The following is a 23,957-nucleotide window of genomic DNA, read 5'->3' as shown; positions in this document are numbered from 1 at the left end:
CATGATGTGATAGATTTGTAACTAGAAATGAATAAGAAAGTGGTCAGACCAGTCTACCAGAATGGGTTCATTGACAGAGAGCAGGTAGTATTTGCAAACTATTTGATCAAGTATGGAACCTTTCTTGTGCGTTGCTTTAAGGTTGTGTTGTATCAGATTGTTTGAGTATTTTAGCTCTAAAGTGTCAATAGGTCGTTTTTGGTTGCCAGAACTCCCACTACTGCACTATTCCCAACTCTCACAGGCCTGTGGAGAGACATCCATATAGAATATAAGCAAGCTTATCTTGTTTAAACTTTATTATCTGTTCCCTGGAGGCGCTTTTATTCAACTCCAAGATTTTGAGTGTCCTGAAGACCGCACCCCACTAGTGATCTTTCTTTCCCATAGACTCTGTGAGGCCTGTAAGGCTGGATTCAATGAATTCCCCCCGAACCTACTCTATTCAAAACCCTTTCACTACAAGGTTCTGATCATGCAATTATTCAACGTCGTGCAGTAAGAAGCACAAATCCTTAAGCCCTCCTCTAGGGATGGTTGGAATCGAATGCCAGACCCCCAGTTTCTGAAGTGCATTGGTCATTATGTTGCTCAAAGACTGGAGATCTGTCACCGAATAGCAGGCTATGCATTATTCACTTAAGATTGCTTAACAGAATCTACTATACACCTTACAGATAAATAAAATGTGGACTTAAAGAAAATTTGTTGTGCCTTAGGTAATGCCGCAGGGGTGAACTGGGATCCAATCCTACTGCCACATAATCACTTCAACATTAACTAGAAGGACTGCACTGACCCAGGTCCTTGCACGTGTCTTCTGGAGTTGGTCAGGCACATGCCCTTCATCGTTAGGTTTGTTACACTAGCACTGCTGTTCGCTAAAAGCCAGGTTGCGATGTGTTGGGGACCTGGCCATATGCCCACACAAGATAACTGGCTTAAAGACCTGCTATATTGTAACAAACAGTTCAAAACATATGCCGAAAATCTGCCATACTCCTCACACCCTAAAGATATCTAGTGACTGCTCAAATACTTTTAACTAAACAAAAACACTACACTAAATTTCAACAGCATATAGGTGGGTCTGCTCTTTGCATCTTTACACCATGCTGTAGTTCACATATTAACAATTACAAGCGAATGGTGAAATATTGTGCCAGACATTTGACAGGGTGAAGATATAACACTGTTTACCTTTGATGTTTTTGGCCTTTTCCCCGCTGTCCACTCGGGGTTGTTGTGTATACATTAAGAATAAGCTGTCCGATTTGTCTGCTGTGCTGTGCTCTAGCTCTGCCTTATTGTTAGCAATTCGCTGAGGTGTTCAGCTATAACACAATACCAGTTAAAGAAAAAAAAATATTACATAGAAAAATTGTACAAGTTCTAGTCCTGGCATATGGCATAAATCCTTGGGTTGTTACAATGTGGTGCATGCTCAATATATTTAGTTGTCTACTGTGTTGAGTTGAGGTGTTTAATATTACTAGTCTTTATTCATTTAGGTAGAATAAAAATTGTGTTGTATATTCTTCCCACCCGAAAGATTCTTATGTTCAGACCAGCACCACCCTGAAGAAGCAGTAAGTAGCTAGTATGTAGCATGGGGGCTTTAGTGGTTGGGTCATGCTAGCACATCAAGCTCTCAAAGCAGTCCCTTTGACTGCCAGGGTGTCGGAAATGCCAATCTGGCCCTGTGTGGGTGGTCTGACATGTCCTCAAATTGTTGTATTAGCTCTGTCATGTAATGTTCTTGTATGTTGGCTGTGTCCTCTAGATAGTTGGCCGCAGTGGAGCTCAAACACACACCTATACTATATTTTTAAACATTTATCACTAGAATAAACAGCACTTTGCTGCTCTGTGTAACAATTAATTGTGTGAAGTGCTATGCACAAATAGCATGACAACTAGACTACAATACGCATTGTTTATATATGATATGTAGTGTGAAGCACCTCAACTTGAGCACATGAAAGTAGCAATAGATAAGGAATCTACACAATATTGCAATAATAGACACAAGAGAATATCGGAAATTGCAAGGTAACGAGTGGAAAGAGAATCACTAATGATAACCCTTAGTATTTCACTACATCTTTAACAGTGGGCTGCCATGGGGTTGCTTTGTACCCATCTGAAAGTGCCTTGTCAGGGTAGTAAGTGCTATATCAATACCCATTCACAGTCATCCGAAATACCAGCTTTTTGAGATTCTCACTCCGATCCCACTTCAATCTCCAGTGGGTCGCTACATCCGCTCTTGGACTTCGGGGTTTATCACTTCTATGTATTACCATCAGCTTCACACAGATTATTTCTCCTGGAGTGTTAGTCAACACCAATTTATCTGGGATTGCCACATCTCCACATCCTCAACTGTGAGTCCGCGTTAATAAAAAACTCAAGAGCTAGGTTGGCAGATAAGCGCATTATTCGGAATCCGCCTCCTTACTAGTGAAATGGAGGCTGCAGATCTAAACGAACCCTGGGCATAGTTCGCGAAGTAGCGCTACGCGTAGCTACGCAAAGTGCACTTCGCGAACTGCGTAGTACCCTGTTCGCACTATGCAAGATGCCTTTTTCAATGATTTCACAGTGCCGGATACTTGTCCGCACTGTGCAATCATTGAGAACGGCATCTTGCACAGTGCGAGCTGTAGTTTTCTGCCGCTCAAGTAGAATTTTATTCGAGCGTCCGCTTTGTCAACGCGGACTGGTAGTTTCTCGTCGCGAGCATACGCGACCACTCGCAATGAGAAACCTGACCTCCCCGCGTTGAGAATCTCGCCGTGAGGTTTATTTTCCACGCTCGCGATCAGCAACTTGATGTTGCTGATCGCGAACGAGGAAAAAGTCTCACAGTGATGTCATTTTGCTTGCTCACGGTCGCCAACTTGACGATGAGGACCGCAAGCAAGCAAAAAATGACCGCTGCACTACGCTACGCGTGTTTGCAGTGTGCTACGTGCAATTCGCGTAGTGCGAAGTAGCGCAAACTACGCTAGCGTAGTGCTTTGCCCAGGCTTAATCTAAACCCATTCTGAATCTCCCCGTCTCTAGCTTAATTGTATGTGACAGTCCTCCAGGTGGATTTCCAAACATAGTCCCTTTTACACCCAAAGCCTTTAAAATTATGCAATTTTGCGGCTGCAGAGTTTTCCACATTATTATAAATTTGCTGCATTTGCATCAAAACAAAAATTCTATCTGAATCCTATCAAAAGTTACTAAAAGTGCAGCGGAGCCACAGTTACTAAAAGTGAAGCCATACATGTTGCGGTGCAGTAGCAGGTACTTCGTAAACGTTGACCTGTCAGCTTTCTGTTGTTTATAGCTGTATTTGAATGTAAAACTGGTACTTATGAGGTAAACCATTAACCCAGATAGTTAACGTGTAAAAATGCCAAAATAATGAGGTAATGTTAAGAACTGCATTCAAGACAAGATAAATTCCCTTCTCAGCGAGTTTTGTCTAAGCGATATCTATCTCGATTTCCATTAAGCTTTTAAATACTAGCTCTATGACTCCAACATCTAAGGGCCTTATTTAGATGTCGGCCGTCCTCGGACCGCCGTCACTTTTTGACAATTTGACTGCCAGCATACCAGGCGGTCCAACCACCGGATTGCGATGCGGGCAGTGAGGCCGTCTCCAGACCGCCTCCTCCACCAAGAGCTGAGCTATTGCAGCAGTACAGACAGTGTGGGTGAATGATAGCACCGCTGTGGCCATTACGACCTGCCTTTCCGCTGACCTTTCTATGGCGGGGTCATCGCAGGTTTTGGGGGTGAAAATATGTCTCCAGTGTGAGTGTACCCTGAAGAGACGTTCATACTGACACATATGTGTGCCCCCATGCCATCTGCATGATTCCTTATGCAGACCGTGCTGAAGGGAAACCGTGCACCCGACTGCGAGATGCATTTCAGCATGGCCGGCATTGAATGCAGCTCTTAATTAGAGCTGCAGCATTCCGCCGCCATGACTGCGGCGCAGGCACACAGCCAGCCCTGCAGTGATATCGCAATACGGTGGTCGGATGCCACCTGCCTGTCGGCATTTCCTGATTGCCGTGGGCTGGCGGTGTGCCCGCCAACTACTAAAGCAGGCCCCAAATCTTTATGCTCTATATTCCAGAATGCCAGAATATAATTCTGGGAGCTTGTCCAGCTTTGCAATTCTCATAACATAGCATAGCAGTCACACAAGACACCAAAACACTTCCTACAGAGTCTCAAAACAAAGACCATTCTCTTCTAACCTCCCAATCATATGGTGTAGAATGCTACTTTTGTCTTGTAGCCACTTCAGCACCCGACCTGGGGTAGTAGGCACTATCTAAATCCTATAATACAATACAACACAATGCAGTGTAAAAATGTTAAACTGCGATTTATGTGGGATTTATCTGGCCAGAGTCGTTTTAAATAAAAAGACCATCTAAATATTGGTAATTCACCAATTAATAATTTCAAGCTGTCGGCACCTACCTCCATGACTCCATCGGAGGACTTTTATTACACTGTTACTACTTATTTTCCCGCAAAATTGGCCATCCCATAAGCGAACACATCTCAATTATTGATATGCTTGAAGCAGGACCAAATATGTTGGTTGTGCCAGCTTTATCTAGAAGGTTTACTGGTAAAATAGTGTAGCTCAGTACTCCCCAAATGCTTTCTGGGAAATGCCACTTCTTTTTATATTACAAAGATAGAAGTATTCTGTAAAGTCGTTTGCAGTCCTTTAGATGGTCCATTTAGTGAAATCAATATTATCCACTCTAAGTTCATTGATCGAAATATTATTTATTGGGTATTTTAGTATAAAATGTTCCTGCCAATTTGTTTCCTTCCAGAAATATTATTCATAGGAACTTCCTCAAGACTGGAAATAATAAACATATTCACACAATCGCCATCTATCCAAATGATATTTTTTTGAAAAATATTTTGCCTCCACCAATGCATTATGCTCAACATCATTAGTATATACATCTCGCAAGCATAAAAACCAATAATTTGAAGGAAAACCTCTTTCATAATAGAAAACACATCCTTTTATTTCATAGCGAGCATGATATCAATATCTTGTAAATTCATATTCATATTTTAAGTGGTAGGCATCAGCACTAAATCACACTAGCTTTATTAGCAAATAAGTCATAAAAAATCTAGTGAGCAGAATTTGACCACGAAAAACAGAGACCAAGTCCATCATCATTTGTCCATTCTCGCCAAAAGATTAACCCAACCAAAAGTTACAATTGCAGTAACCAGTTTTACATAGTTGTGATCCAGGTTGTGTCTCTTTACGCTGGAAATGCATAAGAGCTTCCAAGTGATCAAAAAGTGTCTCCGGTTACAAATAAAAGCTATATATCTAGGCCCAAGCTACTAGTAAATGTAAGCTGTCATTAATCTCAATGTCCTACATAAAGTGTGCAATCTTCTATCCGCACGCTGGTAAACTGCTCTACACGGAGTTGTGTCCATACATCGTTATGGAAGGGGGGTGTATTTAAGGGCTCAATATCAGTAATCACTCTAAAAAAAATCTACGTATACGTTAGTCAGTGCCATCTTAATTGTACTATGATAATCAACCAAATCATTTAACACTTGGATTAACAGCTCTATCATATTAAGGAAGACACACCCATCAGATATTTGCAATTAATAAATCCATATGAATTGTAGGTTTATTGTATGTAACTCCACCCATGATACACATTCTAAATACAAACAAAAATCACTGTAGCCAGAAAAATGCCCTATTTAAATCTGAATATTCTTAATTTAAATAGTTTTTATAGGCGAATCTATGTAAGTAAATCCACATCAATTATTCTTAAATTCATAAGCTAATGGTCTGATTCATCTGTAACTAAACACAGTCCAAATGTATATCTGAAACTAATTGAGAGTAAAAGATGATTTGTGCTGATTTAAAAAAAATCCCCTAGTCCTTCAGTGCAGAAGGGAAACTCATGGGTCTTAATCCCATATCTGCAACAAGAGGCCATAAAGCATTGAGAAGTCATTTGTTGACTACATTGTATCAGGCCATAATATGTTGAGAGACCTTCAGCTATTAAACCAGACCAACATTGGGTATTGAACTATGACGATCTGTAAACATGTCTGCATTACACCTGTACAGACAGACAGTGCAAAGTGAGGTCTTGTGTTATGCAGTCTCACACCAAGCTAACCGTTCAATATTAAGTTTAAATTAAATGATAAATACACCCTTCTCTCATCCGAAAGCAATAATAGGGAAACACCTCGGTCACAGTCTCATATCTGTAATGGGTCTCAAATGCATAATGAAGTCCTCTTTTCCAGAAGTGGTCAACGTCCAGAGAGAGATTACAGAAAACAAACATTTGAGAATTAAACTTTGAAAATGCATTTACATATGAAATCATCACATCAGAACAAAAGGTATTAAGGCAGTGCAAAGTGAAGCAATGTGTTGTAATCATAATCTCAATTGGTGTGTGCAACTGCGATCCCCATTCAGAATGGCAGTTGATCTGAGACATATACTATACATATCTGAAAGAGAGAATTAGTTATAGATTCTTTACCTTTAGAATTACCCCCAGGCGTCAGACTGGATCCAGAGAATTTTTCGTCAGCAGTACCCCTGCGTGTCGAAAGGTGGCGTCAGTCGGCTTCGCGTTCGTCGTTGGCGTCGTGGTCGCCGGGATGACATTGTGGCAGCTACTTAGATGCCGCCCTCGCGCGTTGACGTCCGTTCTTTCTTTTTCCGCCCCAGCCAGGGCAGATCTGGAGAGAGCGGTACCTCCAGTCACTTTTTTTTTTTACTGCCTTTTTTGCAACTTTTGTCGACACCGTTTTTGAGTCTTTGACTCCTGGTGCACGTTAGGGATGCCCGGTTTCAAGACTTGCGGTTCCTGACAAACTGATGTCGGTGACGGATCCTCACCGCATGTGCCTGTGGTGCCCAGAACGCGACCACGATTCCAAGTCGTGTTCTGACTTCTGGACTATAAAGTCTTTGCAAGAGCGGTTCTGAAAAGCTACTCGAGGCCGTCCGCTCTGCACCATTCAAGGTTGTGGAGCCACCTTCCCCACTCGTCTTCGAAGTCTTTGCACTCCTCAGGTAAGTTGAAGCACAAGAAGAAGTCGAAGGAGCATTGTCGCTCTTTGACTTTTCCCCGTCTGTCGGCCAACGCGACGAGGGATGTGGGTGGTGCCGCTCCCGTGGCTCTGTGTGTGGAGCCCAAAGGGTCTGCTCAGAGTTCCCCTCCTTTTCCGGGGCCCGGAGCGACCCCTGCCCAGCTTCTAAACTTTTACTAAGCAATGCTTGCCGTCTTTGGGCAGCAGGACTCTGCTGGCGCGCCTTTGGGCCCTGCTGACTCGACTGGGGGACCTGGGCCTCCGACGCAGGCAGCTCTGGCCCCGGCACCACAGGGTCTCCTTGGATCCAGGCCTGGATCCAGATCGGCGCCGGTCGACCTCATAACACCACCGGCGCCGATTCCACCAGCACCACATCCGCAGCCGACGCCGGTTGTGTACCCAGCCAGCGTCGACCCTGGCCTCCACCCCGATGTGTACACGGAGCCAGACCGGCGCCGATGGTACTTATGTACCCCTTTCTGCCCTGGTTCTTTCAGGCCAGATTGGCAACCAGAGGAGGATGAGGCGGACTGGGAGGGGTATGGAGACCCTTTAACTGACCAGTTGGAGTATGATCCGGACTGGAGAGAGGAGTTGGGGGGGGGGGGGGATGCGTGTGGTCTGGATACCTCCCCAGACCTTGGCATGTTGTCTCCTCCTACCGTGGCTATGGAGGAGGGAGCTTCTTATGCAGTTGTGTTGCGTAGAGCGGCCAAGGCTCTCAACCTCGAGCTACCTATGGTGGCAGTCAGGACTAACCTCCTGACAGAGGTGCTTCAACTGGCAGCGAGCTCTTCGGAGCCCCTGCTGCCATTTAAATGAAGCCCTAACTGAAATCCTTTCGGGCACCTGGTCCAGGCCTAACACAGGTGCTCCTGTGGATAGTATGATTGTCCGATGCCACCGCCCAGCTCCGGGGGCCCCACTTTCCTCTCCCAACACCCCACCCCTGAGAGCTTGGTGGTCCAAGCCTCAACGTCCAAAGGTGCTTTTCCTACACACCACCTGATAGGGAATCCAAAGAGCTGGACCATCTTGGGAAGATGTTTTCTTCCTCCAGCTTGGGACTGCGGTCGGTAAACACCGCATGTCTGTTGGGCTGCTACAGCCACTGTGTGTGGGATACAGTAGCTCCAGTACTTCCCCAGTGCCCCGAGGAGGCCCAGGCCGTGCTCTCCCGTGCAGTCGCCGAGGGAAGAGACGCAGTCGAGTTTACCATACGATGTGGACTGGACACCCCCGACTCGCTAGGCAGGACAATCTCACCGTCGGTAGCCCTTCGACGCTACGCCTGCCTGAGGTAGACTGGTTTTCCCAGGGATGTCCAAGCTACTTTAATGGACCTGCCCTTTGATGGCGGTCGCCTGTTTGACGACAAAGCAGACAGCGTGCTAGAGCGCTTCAAGGAATCTCGGGCTATGGCCAAGTTCTTGGGCCTCTCCACCACCCGCCCTGCGTAGTCTGCTTTTTGGCCCTTTTGTGGCTACTGATGGGGTGCCCCGCCACGTTCCACCCAGAGCCACAGGCCAGCGCAAGCTGTTCAACCCCTGCGCGGCCTGGGACCCACAGCCGTGGGTCTGGTGGCCAGCGAGCGGGCCAGTCCACCACTGCCCCCTCAGCAGCAGCCTCCAAGCCCTCCTAATCCGACCTTTCAGGGCCACCAATCGCCAGTGGGCAGCAGGATTCGCCATCACCTCCCCCACTGGAGCACCTTCACTTTGGACAGGTGGGTTTTGCAGATAGTCTGAATGGGCTACTCTTTTCGAGACTACCCCCCCCCCCCCCCCCCCCCCCACCCCCGGCCATGCCACCTCAGTGCCATCGCATGTCGGAGGATCATCTGGCCCTTCTCCAACAGGAAGTTACTGCCCTCTTGGCCAAGGGAGCCATCGAGCGAGTACCTACCCCAGAAGTAGGTCGTGGTTGCTATGCCCACTACTTTCTGGTGCCCAAGAAGGACAAAGGCCTGCGTCCTATCTTGGATCTCGGGAACGTCAACGTCTTCCTCTGGAAGGGGAAGTTCAAAATGTTGACACTAGCTCAGGTTCTGTCTGCCTCGACCCTGGAGACTGGATGGTAGCGTTGGACCTGCAGGACGCTTATTTTCACATCCTCGTCCTGCCGGCCCACCGGCGTTACCTGCGGTTCAAGGAGGGCCACGAGCACTTTCAGTTTACTGTGCTCCCCTTTGGCCTTACCAGATCCCCTCGGGTGTTCACGAAGTTGATGGTGGTCACAGCTCATATGCGCAGATCAGGGGTTCCAGTCTTCCCCTATCTCTACGACTGGCTGTTGAAAGTGGAATTGCCCCAGGCAGTCGTCTTCCACCTCACTGGGGTTCACTATGAACATGCTGAAGTCACACCTGTCTCCCTCTCAGAAGCTCCTTTTTATTGGAGCAGTTCTGGACAAACAGCAGTTTCGGGTTTATCCTCCCGAGCAGAGAGTCTGGGATATTAGGGCTATGATTCCGATCTTTCAGCCTCTATCTCGGGTTTCTGTCAATATGACCCTGAGGCTGAGGCCCGCATGGCCTCCTGCATCCTGCTGGTAGTATCATACCAGGTGAGGGCTCTGCAGTGGGACCTGAAGTTCCAATGGGCACAGCATCAGGGGAATCTGTCCGATTGCGTTCAGATCTCAGACGGCACTGCACGTCTATTGCAGTGGTGGCTAACAAACCAGGATTGGGTCAACGGCAGATCCCTCTTCCTTCCCCAACCGGAGTATACAGCGGTGACGGACGCATCACTTCTGGGGTGGGGCAGCCACATGGGAGAGGCGGAGATCAGAGGCCTCTGGTCTCTGGTGGAATCTAGGCTCCACATCAACCTTCTGGAGCTCCGGTCGATCTGTCTTGCACTGAAGGCATTCCTTCCCTCTAGCCGGGGAAGAGTAGTGCAGGTGTTCACGGACAACACCACCGCCATGTGGTACTGCAACAAATAGGGCGGAGTGGGGTCGTCGACCCCATGTCAAGAGGCTCTCTATCTCTGGATATGGCTTGAACATCACAGCATATCCCTGGTGGTTCAACACCTTGCAGGTTCTCTGAACGCCAGGGCGGACTAACTCAGCCGCAGGTGCATGATGGATCACAATTGGTGTCTTCACACGGAGGTGGCGCAAGGCCTCTTTCAGCAGTGAGGAGAGCCTTGGTCCGATCTATTCGCCACTGAAGAGAATGCGCAATGTCAGCAATTCTGCGCATTGGAATTTCAAAGGGGGCATTCGCTAGGTGACGCTTTTCGTCGCGAGTGGAGTTGCGGTCTTCTATACGCCTTTCCGCCTATACCACTTCTGCCCAGAGTACTGAAGATCAAGCGCGACACAGCCCATGTCATCCTTGTGGCTCCCGATTGGGCACGAATAGTCTGGTATCCTGAGCTGTTGCATATGGCCATCGATCCTCTGATCCGACTGCCTCTTCGGGAGGATCTTCTGTCACAGCAGCGGGGGACGGTCCTCCACCAGAACCTGTCCAGTCTCCACCTCCTTGCGTGGAGATCGAGCGGCTACAGTTGACAGCCTTTGACTTTCCTCCCGAAGTCTGTAATGTTAACCTGGCAGCCAGGCGTCCCTCCACTGAGACGGTATACGCCTGCAGATGGAAAACATTTGTGGCATAGTGCACAGCAAAGCCTGCGGATCCCCTTTCTGCTCCTCTTTCTGAGGTTCTCTTGTTCCTTCTTTCTTTGGCCCAGCAGGGCTCTGCTCTGGGCACTCTAAAGGGCTACCTCTCAGCCATTTCAGACTTAAACTTCCTGATCAGCCTTCTCTTTTCAAGTCCCCTGTTGTAAATCGCTTTCTTAAGGGCATTACTTCTCTTGTTCCTCCTGTGCCCTTTGTAATACCTCAGTAGAGAATCCTCGCCAAATCCAGCAACTCCAAGGAACTTTTCAGCGTCATCCAGGAATTCACCAAACCCCGTGGCGAAGCAATGGACATCACCCCCTCCCAGGAACTATGCGACAAACATGGTGTCTACTTCCACCTGAAGATAAAGAACCTCTACTACCCCTTCAATGACCACACACCCGTCACCGCAGTCGGCCACACCAGCCAGACCACCATCTCCATCTGGACACCGATGACGACTGAACAGACCACAGCAACAATGAAAGGCATCCACTCCGGGGTCCCTACAGACCCCAGCCCACCGCACCTATACCACAGAGCCACTACCTCCCTCGCACCTGTGTTACGACGCACCATCAACACCACATTCGAGACCGGCTCCTTCCCCGATGACTGGAAATGCACAGAAGTTAGGCCCCTGCTCAAGGAGCCCTCAGCAGACCCAACGGACCTCAAGAACTACCTGTCCATCTCACTCCTCCCTTTTGCAGCGAACGTCGTCGGGAAGACCGTCGACGCAGAACTGACTTGCCGCCACCGACGACATCCTCCTTGACCAAGGCCACACTGCGGCCCTGATCCTACTCGACCTGTCAGCAGCTTTCTATACAGTCTCCCACCACACACTAGCAGCAAGACTACAAGACACCCGCATACAAGGCACCGCCCTGACTGGATCAGATCGTTCCTCACTCGCAGGAGCCAAAGGATCAGACAGCCACCCTTCCTCTCTAAGCCCACAGAAATCAACTGCGGAGTCCCACAGGGATCATCACTCAGCCCAACCCTCTTCAACATCTACATGGCTCACCTCGCCTCCATCGTCCGACAGCACGGCCTCAGCTTAATCACCTACGCCGACGAAACCCATCTCATCCTCTCCCTCACCAAGGACCCCACCACTACCAGACTCAACTTCCAGGAAGGAATGCAGGTTGTCGCAGCCTGGATGAGCAACAGCTGCCTTACACTCAACTCTGAGAAGACAGAAGTCCTCGTCCTCTGAACCACCCCCTCGGCATGGAACACCTGGTGGCTCACCGCCCTCGGCAGCCCCATGGACCACACCAAGAATCTCGGCATCGTACTCGACTCCTCTCCCTCCATGAATCGCCAGGTCAATGCCTTGACCTCCAGCTTTTTCAACACCCTCCGCATCCTCCGGAAGACCTTCAAATGGATCCCGACCGAGGCAAGGAAGACAGTCACCCACGCACTCATCACCAGCAGGCTTGACTATGGAAATGCCCTCTACGCCGTCTCTACTACGCAAGCTCCAGACGATTCAGAACACCGCCGCCAGGCTCATCCTCGGGGTCCCACGACACGAACACATCAGCCAACACCTACGCATGCTTCACTGGCTCCCCGTCAAGAAGAGTCACCTTCAAGATACTCACCTACGCCTACAAATGCCTACACAACACCAGACCCCAATACCCCCAATACCTCAATGACAGAATTACCCTCCACACACCCATACGAAACCTCTGCTCCACCAACCTCCTCCTCGCCAAAACCCTGCGCATCCGCAGAGCCAGAGCAGGGGGGGGGGGAAGATCTTTCTCCTAAATCGCGGCCAAGACCTGGAACGAGCTCCCCACGACATCAGACGTGCCCCCTCCCTGAACACCTTCAGGAAGGCACTGAAGACCTGGCTTCTTTGACTGATACGGAACTACTTCCCCCCCCCCCCCCTCCCCTCCCCATCGCCTTGAGACCCTCACGCGTGTGTAGTGCGCTTATAATTCCCCTGATTGATTGTTCTTACTTACCTTATTTGCGCTCCCTTTGAGCCACTTCATAACTGTCCTCTCAGACTTCTTACTTTAAAGACTGCCTTTCTTGTTGCCATCACCTCTGCTCGCAGGGTGATTGAGCTCCAAGCTCTTTCTTCAAAACCTCCTTTTCTGGCTGTTCATCCGGACAAGGTCGTCCTAAGAACCAGACCTTCTTTTCTTCCCAAGGTGGTTACTTCTTTCCACATTGGTCAAACTATCACTTTGCCCCCCTTTTTTCCGCCTCCGCATCCTTCTAAGGAGGAAGAGGCTCCACCGTCTGGATCCAAAATGTGCGCTTTCATTTTATTTGGATCGCACCAAGCAATTCCGGGTGGATGACCAGCTCTTTGTCATATACGTGGGTGCCAAAAAAGGTCGGGCCGTGCACAAACTGACCATCTCTAGGTGTGCTGTTTTGTGCATATAAGCTTGCTATTCTTTGGCAAAGAAGGAACCTCCAGTTGGACTGCGTGCCCATTAAACCAGGGCGACAGCTGCTACCACTGCTTTGGGATGAGGAGTGCCCCTCACTGACATCAGTCAGGCAGCTACGTGGGCATCTCTGTACACGTTCACAAAACACTACTGCCTGGACAGCAAAGTCCGGAGAGACTGCTTCTTTGGCCGTTCTGTTCTCCAGGACTTTCTGGTGTTCACAGCCCCACCTCCGGGGTTGTTATTGCTGGGGTATCTATTCTAAAGGTAAGGAATCTTTAACTAATTGTCTCTTTCAGATGAACAAGTTACTTACCTTCGGTAATCCTATATCTGTAAGAGACATAGATTAGTTATAGACTCCTTACCGCCCCACCCATCCTCCCCGTTCTGCGAACTGACTTCTAGGGTTAAGTATTTCCTTTCAGGGCCCTAGTTTGGTGCACCAGTGGTCATTGTCTTGCATGGCTCTGCGCTTCTGGTGTGGAATGTCGTGTAAAAGAACTGACGTCAGCGGCGACAACGACGCCAACGACTAACGCGGAGCCGACCGACGCCACATTTCGACCCGCAGGGGTAATGCTGACGAAAAATTCTCCTGATCCAGTCTGATGCCTGGGGGTAATTCTAAAGGTAAGTAATCTATTACTAATCTGTCTCTTACAGATATATCGTTACCGAAGGTAAGTAACTTGTTCATTGCTCCAAATAAATATCTTACTGTTACCTATTATCCGTAGAAGTTAACAACATATTAGCGCCTCAAAAATATTGATATTCATTATCTGTATTCTGTCTATATTTCACTTCCTTCAATTTCAGTTAGATAATACAAAAGGCTCCAGCTCTATACAGCTTCAGTTCTTTGTTATCCTCTCTTTGGTCATTATAAATTTATACTAAAACATGGAATTTAAACTTCGATCCAAATACGTGCAATGTTTCTCTACATTATGAGGAAATATTTAATAATGCCCATCTTGATTTATAACTGCTCTTAAATATTCAGTTATTCTTTCATTCACCCACTTATATTTTTCACATCCATAAATGAGTAGGTACACCACACATTTGGTATGATATAGAACTATACAGTCCCTGATAGTAAAACATATTCGAATTCTAACTGAATGTTCATGTTTTGTTTAGGACAAATCTGTAAACCCCACAATGTCCTCCTTTAAAAATAAATAAACCAGATTGAATGTTTAGCAGTCCTCTAGATAAAGTAATACTTGATGTGTGCCTAACATATTTTGCAGATGAAGTATATGCCAGTGTTTGTTCAGCTTCTTATCTTAGGTATATCACTATTATATGCAGGAATTCATCTAATCCTTTCTGATCCTCTTTACTGACTTTCGACCTTGTACATAACGTTTTTATCTTTTGTTTACTAATCCTTCTTCTTAGCCATATTGATGCAGTTAGTCAAAACCTCTCCTAGGTAATCATCTGTACATACTTCATTGTAGCTATAAAATTCAGTTCTTGACTGCAGTGTCTACTGCAAGAAATCCCCTACAGTGTATTCAAGTCCTCCATTGTATTCTCAGTTAATATCATTATCTATATTAATTCCTCCCTGAGGGTGAGTTGTGACCCAAACATCCTGAGAAGAGATCACAAGCAGGTGACAAAAACATTGGACTTTGAATGCTGCTGAACACAGTACTTCTATGTCATTTATCAGATAATTAATAAAATACATTTAAAAAGAGCTTTCCTGCTTGCTGGTTGTGCAGTTTATGGTTTGTATCAGGGATGCAAATCCAGGTAAATTGAAAATACTTTTAAATGTTTAATTACTAACATTTTATTATTTAGCTGTTAACAAACGAACAATTTGTCCAGAGATGTATTTCATGTGTTTGGTGTTATGAAAATATAGAGACACAGATGTGATGCCCCTTGGATTTAAAAGAGGTACTTTGTAAAACATTCACCGGAAAGCAGCGTAAAACCCCAAAACCTGATCTCAGAATTGTGGAACTATCAATTTGATACTTAAACCCGAATTCCATAACAATGTACCTGTAAATTACGGGACTGTGGAGTGTAACGTTTACCTGGTGTGATACTCAAATTTCAAGTTTTCTGCTTTAAAATGAGCAATTACAAATGGAATGTTGTATTTTCCACCACCAATTTTGCATCAACTTGACTATTCTTCACGTCTTTCACCCAGTGAACTATTGCATTAAGGGAAATGGGAGATGTTTACTACAGTGATCATGTTTTGTGCTGGGATTGAAATGTGCAACCCTACTTGGAACCAGACCCTTCATGTTGAAAGGTTGACAGTATTTGTTTTATCCTTTGTGTGATTGCTGAGAGAAAAGCTATTTCCGTTTTGTGAATGCTAAACCTTTTAGAAGCATGAATAAATAAAAATAATTGTCATCTTCTGCATGCTTCATGACAGGTTGAAGCAGTACTGTGTCAAAGGCTTATGTCGGAGTGCTAATAATAAATGTATATACTGTTTTTAAAATATTTGCTTGCATTGCTCATCCGATGCTGTTTTTTTCCTACAGGGAATCATTCATATCCGGAATTTAAGTTGTGTTTGGAAAATCACAATTTTTACTGCAGCTGTGGTGAAATAGTTTTCCATTATGGATGAAGTAACGGTAGTTAAGGAAGGATGGCTTCATAAACGCGGTAAGTGACTCATTGCATGGTGTAGGAGTTCTAATAGCAAACATTTTATATAAAGGCCATTATAGAAGTGACTGCTTAATGTGCTCCGGAGTGTTGCATTTGAAGTGGTTCATGTGGCAATTGCATTAATAGGGACGTGATTCTCTGAAGTACTAGTATAAGCTTAATATCCCTCCCAATAACACATTTCGTAATTTTATCTGGCTTTGAGCAAGGATACTATAAGCTACATGTATTGCAATTCAGTAAAAATGTGTTCAATGCTTTAGGAGAATGGATTTTAGCATAAAAGTGTGTTGCCTCTTTTTCCACAAACAAAAGATAAAATGGGAGATAAAATACATGACAATAGACTTTGGTTATGAAGTATAACAATCGCTGTCTACAAAATGCATAGGTATATCATTTGGCAGATTGCCTAGAAAAAGGAATAATATCGAATAGCATGACCGTTATCTGTGATCCAACTGTTCCTTGTATATTTTTTTAAAGTTAGAAAGGAAATGGTCTGAACTAAATTTTAAAGTAGGCATTTTGTCAAAGGACCAAATTTGTCTATTATACAATATATGGGTACACTGTACAATTCATGTTGTATTTATAAGTAATAGATAAAGTCAAACATGACAAACAAATTTCCATATTTTTAAATAAGCATGTATATCCAATGAAAGAGTCTTTAGGAAGATTGAATTTTCCAAACATTGTAAATTTATGCTATTTTATATATAGGTTTTAAATTATTTTTTTAAAGTAGTGAAATTCCGTGTGTCATGGTAAGTCACCCATCTCCTGTGGGAAATGTGAAATTTGATCTTCATTAACTTGAACGTTTGTTCTTCCAATGATTTCTAAATATTTTTGACATTTGGGGTCATTTTAAATCTTTACACCCATTTTCGCCTCTTCCTCAGATGCTTTTACAGATACATATTTTGCAGCATCTCTACTTAGAGGTCCATTTTACTGTATTTGTCTTCCATTCTTGTGAGTTTACCAAGGGGACAGCTATTGCCCAGTTCGACAAGTGTGTTGATGTGGTGATCTCCCTGGATATATTGAAATAATGGCAGATCACTGTATCACTGATTACTAAGCCTTCTGCCTCTGTACTACCACTACTGAAAGCAGTTAACAGATCTTAACAGTGCCAGTGGTCTCATGTGGTGGGCACCAGCATTCTCTTTAGGGGACCTGGACTTAATTTTCTGAATCAAAATTTGACCCAGAGAATGAAAAATGAACACTGAAAAAGGAGCAAGGAGAAAGCTAAAAATAGGAAATCTGTGACAAAAGGAGAAAAAAGCCTACAAGTGATCTAAAGAGTAAGGAAAAGTAGGGTTGTTGACAAAAAGAGGCGTGATTTGGAAAAAAGACCAAGTAGCCTAATATTTGGCAACACTGACATTTGGCAGCAGTAGCAATAGGTTCCTAAGAAAGAGCATGAGCCCCTCACTAATTATTGTCTTGATTTGATCCAGTTTCTAGTTATTACATTTATATGAGCAAAAGTGAAGTGTTAAGAATATTAAAAAATCTTTAATAGCTGCACCTCAATGTTTCTTTTTTCCAGAACATGAAGTACTGTGAAATATTATGACATCTGAAATCCTAAAGATATGATTGAGTGAATGAAAACCTTTACTGCTTTGATGTTGGAGATTGAGCTCAGTGTTTCTAGGTGGAAATGGTTTCATTTGTCTGTTTGCAAAAGGATGAATATAGTGACAATTGTTTATACTGCCAATATAAATGTCTTTAAGTCTTTATGAACTCTGATAACTACTGAGGCTGGGGCGGGAACCCAAATTGCCCTAAAAAGCGTTATTACTAGTCTTAAGTTGAATTGAACGACTATGGCAAGCGAGTCTCACCTTCTTCAGTGGGACTTTTATCAACAACAAGAAATAGTCAAATGCTGCATTTTGAGGCACAATTTCCCGGGCATCTGGCTGATAAAAATATATTTTGCAGGTGTTTCAAAAGCAACAAATAAAAGATTTGAATATCCCATTATTTATAGTACCACAGCCAGGTTGTTCCCACAATCTTCCAACATATAAAGTGCCCAGGTCATTATCCACATAGTTCCACCTGTCCGATGCTCCAGTATGTAAAGGATCATTGCCATAACATTTTCTGCAATGTCATAGTTTGTAAAGCGCGGTGTATGCGTGTCCCAGTATGTAAAACATCATAGGCAGGCAAGTTTGCACAATACCCTGGTGTGTGCGTGCGTGTGTGCATGTATGTATATGTAAACTCTCAAACCAAAGCCACTGTCCACAGTGTCCATGTGCAAGTGAAGCAGCATCCTTAACGCAGTCCGTTTACACATTGCACCTTTTTAAATAGCCCTGCCATGCCCTCTGTCCCTGCCAGTTACCTACAGCTCTGACTGCTGACCTGTCTGGAGGTAGGCTAGTGACCTTCCATGTCCTGTGATGAATGATCTCTGCTACCACTGTGAAACGTATGGGGGAAGAAGTATGTGACTGCTAGGGTTCAGATACATGGAGCAATCCGCCCCACATCACCCCAATCCTTCATGTTGTAAGCACTGGAAGAACCGCCTCCAATATGTCCGCAGATGGCTGATGTCCTGTGGACTTAGGGCTGATTTGTCCATATCTTAGGGCATGGCCATCACGGCTGGGAACCACCAGGGTCCTGGCTATGGTAAAGCCACTGAGAGTGAGCAAAGACCCCAGGCTTAAGACTGCTTTCAAAGTTAGAATGAGTAGGCCATTCAGGCCTGCGAGCAGCCTGCCAAGTCCCCAACCCACGGGGTTATCCCCCTTTTCTGTTCTATCCTGTCCAGCACTTGGAACTCTTTTCAAACAACTGAGAAAGATGATTAGAAGGTGAAGGGAGAACAAAATGTTATTTTATGAAGCAAAGCACAGGATATTTCACTTGATAACATGTCAGGACTTCAACAAGCGATGACAGTTTTTTTTATAAAATAAGAGGATTGTCTCCAGAAGGGATAGGAAGAAGAGTGAATATGTTGTTGTTCACCTTACAGATTGTAAACAAGGGTCAAAATAAGCACCAAAGTCTTGCTGACTCCAATCAATATAAGCGGTACAAAAGGGGGTGGTGATGAACGGAGCATCAGAACCAATCAAACACTCACACCCAGTCAACAGATCTGGGTTTGATCCATCACCGTTCTTTAGCCCACTCTGCCACCCCAGTTCAGACATGGCCATATGCAAATCAGTCTGACCCTGTGCCTCATGGGAACAGTCCAGACCTGGCTTGGCAGTTCGGGCTGGACTGTTCCCATGGGGCACAGGGTCAAGACTGATTTGCATATGGCTGGGTTCAAACTGGAATGGCATGGTGAGCAAAAAAACGATGGATTTAGGCCCAGATCCCTGTACTGGGGTGAATGTATGACATTGTTCTGCATTCTGTCCATCAATTGTTGTTTTTGCATTTGTCACCCCGAGTGAGAAGGGTATGCTCAGACGTGAGTCCCTTGCTCTCCATGCCACTGGAATCAAGCTATCCTGGCTGACGAGGGCTGAAAGCCCGAAACCGGTCCTAGGATGCTTGTTTCCAGTCCAGGGAGGACCTGGCTTGGCAGTTCGGGCTGGACTGTTCCCATGGGGCACAGGGTCAAGACTGATTTGCATATGGCTGGGTTCAAACTGGAATGGCATGGTGAGCAAAAAAACGATGGATTTAGGCCCAGATCCCTGTACTGGGGTGAATGTATGACATTGTTCTGCATTCTGTCCATCAATTGTTGTTTTTGCATTTGTCACCCCGAGTGAGAAGGGTATGCTCAGACGTGAGTCCCTTGCTCTCCATGCCACTGGAATCAAGCTATCCTGGCTGACGAGGGCTGAAAGCCCGAAACCGGTCCTAGGATGCTTGTTTCCAGTCCAGGGAGGACCTGGCTTGGCAGTTCGGGCTGGACTGTTCCCATGGGGCACAGGGTCAAGACTGATTTGCATATGGCTGGGTTCAAACTGGAATGGCATGGTGAGCAAAAAAACGATGGATTTAGGCCCAGATCCCTGTACTGGGGTGAATGTATGACATTGTTCTGCATTCTGTCCATCAATTGTTGTTTTTGCATTTGTCACCCCGAGTGAGAAGGGTATGCTCAGACGTGAGTCCCTTGCTCTCCATGCCACTGGAATCAAGCTATCCTGGCTGACGAGGGCTGAAAGCCCGAAACCGGTCCTAGGATGCTTGTTTCCAGTCCAGGGAGGACCTGGCTTGGCAGTTCGGGCTGGACTGTTCCCATGGGGCACAGGGTCAAGACTGATTTGCATATGGCTGGGTTCAAACTGGAATGGCATGGTGAGCAAAAAAACGATGGATTTAGGCCCAGATCCCTGTACTGGGGTGAATGTATGACATTGTTCTGCATTCTGTCCATCAATTGTTGTTTTTGCATTTGTCACCCCGAGTGAGAAGGGTATGCTCAGACGTGAGTCCCTTGCTCTCCATGCCACTGGAATCAAGCTATCCTGGCTGACGAGGGCTGAAAGCCCGAAACCGGTCCTAGGATGCTTGTTTCCAGTCCAGGGAGGACCTGGCTTGGCAGTTCGGGCTGGACTGTTCCCATGGGGCACAGGGTCAAGACTGATTTGCATATGGCTGGGTTCAAACTGGAATGGCATGGTGAGCAAAAAAACGATGGATTTAGGCCCAGATCCCTGTACTGGGGTGAATGTATGACATTGTTCTGCATTCTGTCCATCAATTGTTGTTTTTGCATTTGTCACCCCGAGTGAGAAGGGTATGCTCAGACGTGAGTCCCTTGCTCTCCATGCCACTGGAATCAAGCTATCCTGGCTGACGAGGGCTGAAAGCCCGAAACCGGTCCTAGGATGCTTGTTTCCAGTCCAGGGAGGACCTGGCTTGGCAGTTCGGGCTGGACTGTTCCCATGGGGCACAGGGTCAAGACTGATTTGCATATGGCTGGGTTCAAACTGGAATGGCATGGTGAGCAAAAAAACGATGGATTTAGGCCCAGATCCCTGTACTGGGGTGAATGTATGACATTGTTCTGCATTCTGTCCATCAATTGTTGTTTTTCCAATCAATATAAGACATATTTGGTCTCAAGTTAGTGAGCAATTCAGAAATTGTAATTTGCCAAATATAGAGGTAAATGTGTGTGTGGTGCACTTTGCTTTCGTGATTCTGATATAAAATATCACATGAAATAATGTGTCCTGCATCCAATGACGCCTACGTGTTCCGTGTGATGTACATGTATTAATGATGAGCATAAGATGATTTGATGCTTAGAGTGATTTATAGCTGTGGAATGTCGGTGACGTGGAATGAAGGACTAAGAGGCTGAGCAGGGAGGATATCGTGCCCTGGTCGTCGTTTCTATTAGAAGTGACCTTTATGTTTCTGTTATAAACATGTTTTCGTGTTTCTTTCTATGTTATGTCATCTCTGAAAAGCTTTGACGGCGTTTATTTGAAATTTCCTTGATAAGATCAGTGAGGTACATTAAAACCTGCAGAGAACAGGTGATGGTAAACCGGTAAGTCTTTTTTTTTTATAGTGCGATTCAAATATTGGACCCAAACCCTGAGGACATCACGACCTGATTTGTCTATTCTAATGGGACTTAGTCACTTGATAAAGCGAGAATATGGGCCAATAACTTGTGTGGGGGGACGAGGGGGGCATAGTAGAGGAAGATGGAATAGTCAAATGTGGAGTTAGCTGAAGTGCATTCAGTTTTGGTAGATTTTCTTGAGATTGGAGTTTAATAAGACCAATCTAATGCCACTGCAGTGATTGGAGACTGTAAAAGAACGTATGTTCCTGAAATTTATAAGACCTTTGTGTGCCATATTGTGCCCCCCTTCTCTGCATGCCAGCTGAGATTTCTTTTGGTAAAGCAAGATTGGCCAGTAGAGGGGTCGGTTCATGTAGGTTAGCTATGGAAACGTCATTGGCTGTATCCTCTAAACATGTATACATGTCTCATTGTGTGTCTTTTTTTAAAGCAGTTGGTGCTTTGAAACTTAAAGAGGAATTTCAGGTGCTGGTATGGTGCAGTCATTGATACGATCCTGTAGTTATAATGCCATCTCATGTCAAGCTGCGCATAAATAAGTTTTTTTTTATAGTGGCGTTTGGCAATATTTACCAAAATTACGTGGTGCTCAATCCATTTTTTTGGATATCTAAGGCCAACTTTGTCATATTGTCTTCCCCATCGTTCTGCCTCCTCCCTTCCTTCCACTAAAGCATACAAGAAAGTGATGGCTGGAATGCTTGAATTGATCTCAGCCACTGGCAATTACGGAGGGCCACATCCCAGTCCTTCATTACTTTGCACACCATGCCACCTCAGTTTTGACTGCAAGTCAGTCTCAACCCTGCTCCAAAGGAGCAATCCAGTCTTAAATGCCAAGCCAAGTCCTCCCTGAACCGCTAATCAAACAACACATGACCACTTTACCCTAATTAGGGCTTCTCAGCCAGGTACACCTTGCTTCCAGTGACAGTGTGCACTCTCTTCCCCCAAGCAAGGATACTTATCTATTTAACATAAAGACTGAGCTGATATGTAACAAGGAAATGCATTAAAAGAAAACAAACTTGTGAAATCATAGGGCCTGATTACAACTTTAGCTCAGCGGCTCTGGCTCCGCTGCGCCAAAGCCACGCAAGTACTGCCGACCGTATTACGAGTTGAAAATGTTCAACTTTTGATATGGTTGCTGGTCCTTTTGCCATTCCCATAGCGGTGCCTTGAAACGGGCACCGCAATGGGAACGGCCAAAAAGTTCCAGCACGCATGGACGGTCGCATCCATGCCATGCTGGAGCTGGGGGGAATACAAACAGAGGGGCACATCTTGTGCCCCCTGAATGTATCCCCATGGCGTGGGGGACAAGGCAGCCCTGTATGGCCCCCTTTGTTCTTGCTCCTCCAGCTTTTTCATCGTGGGGCTCCACCATGAAAAAGCTGGCGGTGACTGCTCCAGTCCCTGCTCAGCATAATGCTTTGTGGCGCTCTTGTGCCACAGCCAGGGAACGACTGTCCCCTGGCGCAGAAGGCGGTCCACTGCATATACGACTGTAGGTCGTAATCTGCAACACGATGGGCTGCCACTCCTGCACCACTGCGAGTCTGGCGGTCGGAAGACCGCCACACTCTTAATCAGGCCCCCAGTTTTGATCAAACTGATCCATCCAGAAATGTTTCCTGTAAATTCTTAACTAATGCTCTGTTCGACGTATTGAGTTAATTCAAAAAACATTTCAGAATCTGGTATCCCTAAATCTAAATGTCTGTTGGGAGACTAAAGATCACATAACAACATAATGATCTTGTTTGAGTCTTATGCCTACAGTTGTCTCTTTTGTATGTCTGCCGATACTTTTGAAACATCTTGCATCATATAAATTACAAACAGGTCATTTTCGTTTCCTTTGCCTTTCAAATATAAGAATGTCATCCGTGTAAACCTGAATGTTACATTAGGAAAGGGGGGGGTAAAGTCAAAGAGCCAGTAATTATTTTTAACCATATTAGTCATTGGCTTAGTTCGGTGCAAATAGCAGAGTAGTTGTGCCTTAGGTAAGTACTCCTCTATTTTCAGCATGGAGACGCCCCTTATGAAATGAACAAAACTTAGCTTAATTTATGCGCTTCATATTTTAAGAAATTAGGAGATCAGTGTTAATTTATATTTTTCTGCCCTCCCTGTTTTTTGTTTGGCAAGCTAAGAATCATAGTTTTAGTTCCTTTTTGCTCACCGGGTTTGTTTCCTTTCTTGTACAATTTTTCAAGTTTTGCTGCAATGTATCTTCTTGGAATTATATTTCCCTAATACATGCAGTGAAATCTTCCATATAATTAACCTTTTGAATTACCTGGAATTCATATCCTTTTTGTATATATATGACCCATGATGTTAATTTTTTTTTTTTACTGTAGCAAGTTTTGTAATTCTGATGCCATTTTTTGTGAAACCTTGTCACTTTCATGTTTTTTAAAGACAGTTCCGGGAGTTTTGTTAGTACTGAATATAGGACCCGGTTCACCAATTGTAGAATG

At 45.3% G+C, this 23,957-nt stretch overlaps 1 protein-coding gene across 3 annotated transcripts in view; it reads left to right on the top strand.

Moving 5' to 3' along the window:
• Window positions 1–23,957, top strand: part of AKT1 (AKT serine/threonine kinase 1) — a 445,992-nt gene that overhangs the window by 75,467 nt on the left and 346,568 nt on the right. For all 3 annotated transcript variants that reach the window (XM_085626243.1, XM_085626242.1, XM_085626244.1), the window contains exon 2: window positions 15,773–15,899. In XM_085626243.1, coding sequence (XP_085482369.1) covers window positions 15,854–15,899 — 46 coding nt within the window. In that variant the 5' untranslated portion in view covers window positions 15,773–15,853. The remainder of the gene's footprint in view (window positions 1–15,772; window positions 15,900–23,957) is intronic.

This window comes from Triturus cristatus, chromosome 9, assembly GCF_964204655.1.
Source record: "Triturus cristatus chromosome 9, aTriCri1.1, whole genome shotgun sequence".
Classification (NCBI taxonomy): domain Eukaryota; kingdom Metazoa; phylum Chordata; class Amphibia; order Caudata; family Salamandridae; genus Triturus; species Triturus cristatus.
The sequence above is the reverse complement of the archived record's forward strand: the minus strand, read 5'-3'. Positions and strand labels throughout refer to the sequence as shown.